This window comes from Taeniopygia guttata, chromosome 4 (assembly GCF_048771995.1).
Source record: "Taeniopygia guttata chromosome 4, bTaeGut7.mat, whole genome shotgun sequence".
Taxonomy (NCBI): Eukaryota; Metazoa; Chordata; class Aves; order Passeriformes; family Estrildidae; genus Taeniopygia; species Taeniopygia guttata.
The window spans coordinates 5,494,215-5,502,813 of NC_133028.1; the positions used below are offsets into that span (position 1 = coordinate 5,494,215).

At 53.7% G+C, this 8,599-nt stretch overlaps 1 protein-coding gene and 1 long non-coding RNA gene across 2 annotated transcripts; one reads left to right on the forward strand and one right to left on the reverse strand.

Annotated features, from left to right (window-relative positions):
- Nucleotides 1-484: 484 nt before the first annotated feature.
- LOC116808201 (uncharacterized) lies at nt 485-4,675 on the reverse strand. The gene is made up of 4 exons (XR_012055494.1): nt 4,556-4,675; nt 3,244-3,437; nt 1,627-2,539; nt 485-876 (listed from the first exon to the last, which is right to left on the reverse strand). It is a non-coding gene; the product is annotated as an uncharacterized lncRNA (long non-coding RNA).
- FOXI3 (forkhead box I3) lies at nt 3,933-7,733 on the forward strand. The gene is made up of 2 exons (XM_030270495.4): nt 3,933-4,943; nt 5,998-7,733. Exons 1-2 carry the CDS (start codon nt 4,247-4,249, stop codon nt 6,585-6,587), a joined length of 1,287 nt encoding a protein of 428 aa, XP_030126355.4. The 5' UTR covers nt 3,933-4,246; the 3' UTR covers nt 6,588-7,733.
- The last annotated feature ends 866 nt before the right edge of the window (nt 7,734-8,599 follow it).

Sequence of the window (8,599 nt, forward strand, 5' to 3'; positions counted from 1 at the left end):
AAGGGGGAAAGAAAATGATTGGGAAGAGGGTGTCCTTCTCAAACCGGATTAGTGCCCCCAGTCAGCCACTGAAACATTTGTGAGAGCACAGCAGCCAGAAAAACCAGTGAGGAGTGGACACAGAGCAGGCACTGCTCATTTCAACCAGGATTTGCTCCCAGCAGCTCCAAGTGCTGCAGCATCTCCAGCTTGTGATGAGCTATGGTTTATTCCTTGCTTTGTGGCTCCATGACACTCAGCAGCAGAGAATTGCACTGAGAAAATATTAATATAAATAATCCAGAACATAAACCCTCAGTTTTCAGCCTGCAGAGTTTAACAGAGACTGTGAACTCAAAACCAAACCAAGCCTGTTGTTGGTAGCCTGAGCATGGTGGGATCCCCAGGAAACATCTGAGTCTGAAAAATCAAGAAAAGGTTTGAAAATCTCTGATCTTATCATAAGGAGTGCTGGCAAAATTAGATTGCCAGAACTTCAGTCCAGAGAGGCAGAAACATACATCATTCTCCTTAGGTAAGGGATAAAAATTACTTTAACCTGTGTATATGTACACAGAACACCCCTCCCAAATTCGCAGCAGTGAAACATCTATTGCACACCATCAGATATTCTCTGTTAGCCATTTTCAGGAAAAATCAGGCGTTGAGTGGAAAAAAAGAGATGTTATTGTAGCACATTAATAGGGAGGAATAGGGAGAAAAATGCTTGGCTCTAAGGAAGGGAAGGATACTAGATCTTTAATTTAATTTGAGCTGCTCTTAGTCAATTCCTTATTGTTCTTGAGGGTATAGACACTGGAGTACTTCAAGAGAAAAGATAATTTTTCCATCTTGCCTCTGAGGATGAAGAACTCATTCTCAGTTTCACTGATCGCTCTGGAGAAAGATAGAAAAGAATTTTTACTGAGCAGGTTTTACGTGGACCTCGGAGTCACCACTTTGCTCCTCACCAGCCCTGGGGAAAAAGCGAGACTCAGATTGCAAATGCAGCCAAAACAAAACAAACCTGCAGAGATCTGGAGCCATTGAAGGGATCCTGGTTTCTCTATCCTCCTGGTAAAGCCAGTAGAAGCCAATATGGGTTATTGTGTTCTGTTCCCCCAACACACAACTGTGCCCAGAGCTCAGCATCCTTGGGAAACAGAGAGAGGCCCAGGTGGGTGCAGGTATCTGTTCCCACTGCTGGGCTGGGCGCTCAGCTCTGAAGCATTTTCAGGTTTCTGTGTTCAGCTGCACACACACACAGCAGGAAAGTGGAGCCTGTACCTACATGTTCAGAGGAGCAGGGCCCCAGAGGCACAGCCAGTGTCTTCCTGCAGGGGGAAAAGCGTGTGCTGCGTGCACGACAAGGACAGGCACAGCACCTGAGCCAGCGGTGGGGACAGCACCAGGCAAAGATGGGGAGGATCTCGCTCTCCTGCTGCACTTGGGAAGCTTTGAAACACTTTCCAAGGCAGCTGGTTGGAGAGGTTTGCACTTAACCCCAGCTGGCTGGGGATACAGCTCAGCCCAGCTCGAGGTGCCACAGGCTCCTCTACCTCACTGCCCACTCACAGAGCCAACAAAGCTGCTGAAACCCAGCCCCAAATCTGCTCCCAGTGATGGACAGCAGCCTCAGACTCCTACCTTGAAACTGATTTCAATGTTGTGTTTCGTCATCTCTTGCCAGATCCCCGATGCGTTTCTGCAAGGCAAACGTCTCCCAGAGCTCTCTAGAAAAAAAAGCAGAATTTAGAGAGCAGAGAGGCAGAGTGCTGGATCTCTTCATGCTCTCCTCATGCCTTGGCAGAAGGGAGCAGCAACAGGTCTGTACTGAGAGCTGATGATGTTTCGAGGCAACACTGCATGCTGCTTGCAGGATAAATGCATTAAGAAAATTAAATGTTTTTACAGCCGTCACAGCATCAAAGCTTTATTCTCTCCACTCTTTAAATTAAGTGTTGGTTTGCATATCCATGCCATCCCAGCTGTGTAATAACCTCTCTAAAGCTATTTTTGTTTCACATTCCTTACTATTTGGTAAAGCAAGCTGGAGTTTTCTGAGGACATGCATTTTTATTAGAGCTAATTCAGCATTATTTTCCCACTCCTTTCCTTTGTTGGAGGCAGAGAAATCAGCAAAGGGAAGCTCGAAGGCAGCACCCCATGCCTGTGAGGGAAACTGCATTCCCAGCCTCGCCATAGCCGGGCTGTTCCTCTAGATGGCTCTGCCTTTGCCCAAAAACATCAAATCCCTGCAGCAAAACCCTCAATTTCGAGCGATACGGCGAAATTGACTCTTGACTGACTGCTCCTCTCCCTCCTGCAACGATCGCGGGGGGTTTTGGCCAAACGGATAAACACGGATTTGTTGTAATTTTAGAGAATAATATTTTCGGCTTAGCTCTTCAGACTCAGAGGGAAATTACTTTTAAAAAGTCTACCTGTTTCTTGTTTTTTTAAATGTACTTTCTAGCTGTGATTTCCCCGTAAACTGCTTGGTTTGGATGCCTGTTGTCCAGCCAGACTTCAAACCGGCATTTTCCAGCGCGACCCTGCTCTAAAAGAGATGAGGAGGTGTTATAATCTTAAAGAGAAGGAAGCTGAGAAGGGAAAAGGCACCTTATGAAACGTAATGTAAACTTTTCTCCTGTGTTCTGGGTATATAAATACACACGGGAAGCTCTTTTCCCAAGGGATACAAAATAAAATCAGCAAAAGCAGCAGTGACGGCAACAAAATAACAACAGAAAAAGAAAAAGAAAAACACACGCACACACACAAAAAAGAAAACAAAACAAAACAAAAACAACAAAGCCCCCGAACACCTCTCTTTATGATTAAAGGAAAAAAACCCAAATCCTAATTCTTTAACCCAGACATTTTTCAGTTATTTTCTGTCTCAAAAAACCCCATTTGTTAACTTGTTTTAAAACGAAATACAAAGTTAAAAATCCTTCGGCTATTATATTCCTGCTCAAATCACGCAGGGGACGAAAATTTGAAACTGGAGTCAGCTCGGGAAAGCTTCACTGCTTTACACGTGCTTTTATAACTATTTTATGGAAGACATAAAACGCAAAGACTTTTTCCAAACGCTCCTCTCTGCCCCAAATCCTGTTGTCAGACCCAGACACCCGGCGCTTGCAGACAGCGCTTCGTGTTCACATCAGGAAAGGGCATTTTTTTTTGGTATTTTTACCAGCAGAAAACTGAATAACAACTCCATTTAAGAACGGGGAATGCAATGTACATCTCATGTACCTGGGATTTAGACAAAGTCTCTAAATCGTCCCGCACCATTGACCGTATTTTTGTTGTTACACGTGTGCTTTGCCCCGGACCAGAAGATTTGCCGGAGCTGGCCCCTGTAGATGCCGGGTGTCGGGATCGTTGTGAACACTGAGAAATTTTTCTCTGCAAAAGGATGCGCTTTCCGTTCAGGCTGCCCCGGAGCACTAAGGAGAAAATAACTTTTATTCACTAAATCTCGCCCCGCGCCCTCCAGCCCGTTCCGCCAGCGGTACGAGCGAAGAAGCCGGTGGGGTTTGTTTGTTTGTTTATTTAATTTCGGGCAATTTCTTATCCAAAGTTAATGAACGGCGATCTCAGCCCCGGTTGTTGGGAGACGGGTGGCAAAACTACACTTCAAGAACAGAGCTGAAGCGAATTCCTCCCTTGGCGTTGCCGTCGGGGGAACCGCAGCGATGCTCATCGCTCATCCCCCTCCGACCTCAGCGCGGGGCCGGAGGGATCGGGGCCGATCGCGTCCGTGGGAAAGCAGGATGGCATCCCAGAGCGCCGGGACAGCTCCGGGGAGGGGGCGGCCGCTGCGGGGGCGACCGGGCAGCGCCGGGAGAGACCCGCGGGTCGGGAAGGGGGGACGGGCACAGCACGGGGGGTGGGTCCGGCTCGGGGATGCTGCCCCCGCGCTGCCGGCAGCCAAATCCCTGGCGCCTCCCGCAGCTCCCCCGCCGGTCCCTCCCCCATCGCCGCTCTCGGGGCCCGGCCTTGCCCCCCTCCCTCCGCCTCCCGCCCACCACCGAGCCGCGCTACTGGCTGCTCCCTGCGCGCCGCCGCCGCCCGCCCAGCCCCGGCCCCGGCGGCGGGCGGGGAGTCCGGGCGCACGGCAGCGCCTATAAGGGCGCCGCTCCGCAGCCCCCCGGGAGTTTTTGGTCTAGGGCCACCGGGGCCGCGGGGCGGGGGGTGTCGCCGGGAGAGCACGGGAGCGGGGGGGAGCGCCGGCCGCCCTGCATGGCCAGGGATTATGAGCGCCGGTGAGTTGCAGCAGGCGCAGCCCAGAGCCTCGGCGCCGGCGGCCGCCCCCGCGCCCCCGCAGCCCCGCAGCGCCCAGGAAGCCCCCGACATGGCCGTGTACTGCAGCGAGAACTTCAGCGTCTACCCCCAGCCCAGCCTTCACCCGCCCGGCGCCGCCGCCGCCGCCGCCGCGGCCGCCGCTGCCGCCGCCGCCGCCGCCGCCTCGTCGGGGCAGCGGGCGGGCGGGTACGCGCTGGGGGACTACGGGGCGCCCGGCAACGCCGGGTACCTGTGGGGCATGAACAGCCCCGCTCCATACCTGCAGGGCCCGCCCGGCACTGCCGCCGCCGCCGCGCCCTTCCTGCCGCCCGCCTCGTACGGCTGCTCGCGGGGCGGGCAGCTCGTGGGCTCGCCCCCGGCGCCCGGCTCGCCGTCGGCGGGCGGCGCGGAGCTGAGCTGGCTCAGCCTGGCCAGCCAGGAGGAGCTGCTGAAGCTGGTGCGGCCGCCCTACTCGTACTCGGCGCTGATCGCCATGGCCATCCAGAGCGCGCCCGAGAGGAAGCTCACCCTCAGCCACATCTACCAGTACGTGGCCGAGAACTTCCCCTTCTACAAGCGCAGCAAGGCCGGGTGGCAGAACAGCATCCGCCACAACCTCAGCCTCAACGACTGCTTCCGCAAGGTGCCCCGCGATGAGGACGACCCCGGTGAGGTGCCGCGCCGGGCGGGAGGGGTGGCAGCGGGGAACGGCGGGTGCTGGCACCGGCACCGCCGTGAGAGAGGGGAGGCAGCGTCCCCACGGCCGGGTGGGTCCCCTGTCCCCTTCTGGTCGGGCGCTGTCCCGACGCCAGCGCTGTGATGAGCCCGCGTTTCTCCATCCCTTCTAGTCGGATGCTGTGATGGGACCGCGTTCCCCGTCCCCTGACCCGGGCGCGGCGATGTGACCATTCCCATTCCCCCCGGCCGCCCCAGCCCTCTCCCCCTCCCCGAGCAGCCCGGGAGCGCTGGTTGTGCAAGGCCCGGCTCCTTCGGCCCGTGATTCACGGCTCCCCTCCCTGCCCGCCGCTGCCCGGGCCGGCCCGGGGCGCAGTCGGTGCCCGGAGTGGGCGGAGGCGCGCCCGGACAGCGCCGGTCCGGCCCGGCGGTGCCGGGACCTGCCGGGCTGGAGCCGCTCGGTACCTTGTGGGGTCCCTGCGCCCGTCCCGGCCGTGGGCAGGAGGCGAGAGGGGACAGCTGCTGCCAGCACAATGCCCCGCACCAAGGCTTGTGCGAGGGGCAGCTTGTCTGCAGCCCCCGCAGCTCAGTGCTGCTGGCCTGCCGTCCCTCGGAGTGCTGCCTGAGTGTGCCAGCCCGCCTCTCCATCAGCTTTTCTATGAGCCATAGCCTGGGCACTGCCTTGTCACCACTGCTGAGATGGCTGTAAGTGGCCCAGCTTCTGTGAGGCAGCCAGAGCAAGGGGAACCCCTCTTCACATTCTCTTTAGCCAGGCTGGAGGTACAGATCTGTTTGTGCTTTAGGATGGGGAAATTCTCCTCTTCTATGTGGCCTTAAGGTTCACTTGGGCGTTGGAGGGATGGAGGTGGAAATGTCCTGGAGACAAGTTTTGGATCCATGGACTGGACAACAGAGGGAGAAGGAGCAGGTGCAGGAGAGATGTGTGTTCTGTGCCAGTTGGACAAGACAAGGACGCTTATCTGTCAGCAGCGGGGCTCGCTGTCGCAGAAGTTGACTTTCTCTCTTGTGTCTCCTGTTTTCCACCAGGGAAGGGAAACTACTGGACCTTAGATCCCAACTGTGAGAAGATGTTTGACAACGGGAACTTCCGTCGCAAACGCAAGCGGCGCTCTGAGCCCAACGCCCCCGCGACCGCCTCTGCGGCCTCCTCTCTGGGGGGCCTGAAGGCCGAGGAAGAGCGACCCATCCCAGCCACAGGCAAACCATGTGGAAACAGCCCACCCCCAGAGCTGGACCCCTCACCCTCTGCCAGGGACCATCCCAAAAGCTCCTCTCCCTCCAGTATCATTTCATCCACGCCCAGCTGTCTCAGCACCTTCTTCAGCGGCATGAGCTCCCTGAGCGGCGGAGGCAGCCGGCTGACGGGGGGTCTCAGCAGTGACCTGCACCACAGGAACTTCTCTGCTGGACAGCTGAGCAGTGGCACTTTCACCCCTTCCAGCAGCTCTTCTCAGGAGGTGCCTTCCCCAGACCAGCTGCAGCGGGTCGCGGGACCTTCCCCTGCCTACTACAGCTCCTTCCACCCCAGCAGCGGCAGCCAGGGAGCCCAGTACAACCACTACTACAACTTCACAGTCAACAGCCTCATCTACACACGGGATGGGACAGAGGTGTAGGGGGCTGGGGCAGCCAGCCGGCCAGCGCTGCAAAGGGAGAGGGAGTTGGACCATGCGCTTTTGCAAACAGCATTTCAACGTGGACACTTCCCAGGAGTTCTTCCAGGAAGACTGATCTCCTCACCTTTCAACATAAGGACACCCCTTAAGCACCAGCAGAATGCGTTGTTTTTTCCCCATCCAGGAAAACGTTAGGTGGTGTAGGTGGTTTGCCATCTATATTCTGCAGGCGTGAACTGAATTAATGTTTTCAGAGGTTGCTAATCCTGAATGTAGAACAAGAAGTTTCAAAACCATAGCCATAAAGTGGTCTTGGTAAGAGCCAAGCGTAGACATCCAGTGAGTCTTAGAAGAGAGCAGGAAAAAAAAAATGAAGAGATTTCTTATGAAGTGCCTTGTACAATGTATTAAAAACCTCTTCTGCCAGCAATTGCCTCTGTAAGCCCTTGCTTGTGCCCTGATCCTGCAATATGCAATGCACGGGGGGAATACCCTATATAAACACCCACCCAAAACCTCCTCAAACTCACGGAGGCTCTTCCTGTGTCTGGCATATTGCACAGCAGGGCTGTGTCTTGTAAAACAATCTTCTTTCCCTGAGCTTAGTACCAAAGATAACTCTAGCCACGCAGCTTTAGCACAAGAATAAACACTGGGGTATTTTTATACATATTTGTACGTAATGTAACTCTTCTGTACATAGGTTTCTATGTGGTTTTATATTTGTAAATTATGCTCTGGAGGTGTACTTATTTATAATGTGTTTTAAACTTTGTTAAAGTTTATTTTACTTTGTTTCCCCTCCTTTTTGTTGTTTTATTTGTTTTGAATTTTTTTGTTGGTTTTGTTTTTGTTTTTAGTGTATTACTGAAACTTTTCAGGCTGAACAGCTGTTGGGAATAAAATATTAACAATTGTTAGATAGTGGCCTGGTTGATCATCAGTATGTTTGAAGTATTTTAAAACTCTGTGGGAGACAGGTTTTTCTTTCACATCATTTGGGATAAAAGGTGTAAAAGCTTATGAACAATTTCATCTGTGCAGTAGGGTGGGAAAAAAACCTGCTTTGCTCCCGAAGGAGACACATCTGAGCTGGTTTGCAGTTTCTTGGAGTCTCACTGTGCAGCGTGGGCTCTGTGTCGGTTTTGTTTGTTTGTTTTTCTCAACGGTCTGAATCACAAGTGTCCTTTTTCAGCCCGGTTTGGTAAAAAAAAAAAAAAATAATAAAAACTTGCTACAGTAAAAGATGCGGGACTGGTTCCAGCAGGAGGCTCAGTCCGTTTTGCAAATCAGTTTCTCTAATGGGATTGCACCTGCCTACACTGTCCCAGTGAAGAGGTGGCACCAGCCAGCCAGAGGGCCAGGCAGCGCTTTTTGGAATCCTTCCTAAATTCCTGCTGCTGGGAAAGGAGAATCCATCATCCAGTAGCCATTTCGCTGCATCCCCTCATTCCTGCCGCGTTCACGAGCTGTTTGTTGGGGGCTGTGTGCAGTTAGAGCATAAATGTAGGTGTCTTCATGAGGAATGTAGCATCCACCATGAAGTTAAGCGTGAAATTGCAGCTGTTTAGCACCCAGGCATCTGCCGTGATTTAAGGCCATCCCTGCAGGCTATTCACAAAACAAAATAGTTGGCAGCGCCTGTGCACTGGCTACCTGCAGAACATACAGGGCAGTGATGCAAGACAAACCGCTGGCCTGATCCAAAATATAATGAAGCCATGACGAAACATCAGATGACTTCCATGTGCTCGGGACCGGGACCAAGGACTTGCCCCGGCGCTGGCCCTTTGTGCAATCGCTGGGACCAGTGGGCGGGTGGCAACTCCTGCCTCTCCCCCTCCCCCTCACCCCTTCCCAGCACAGATACCATCTTCCTGGCTTTAGGGGTAATTCCTCCTGATTTTAATTCCATAATGGGAGGGAAAGGGCAGACTGACACTAGGAAAAGGACAAGGTGGTCAGCCTAGTCCTGCTTCAATCCCACCAGGTGTGGAATACCTTTATTTGGA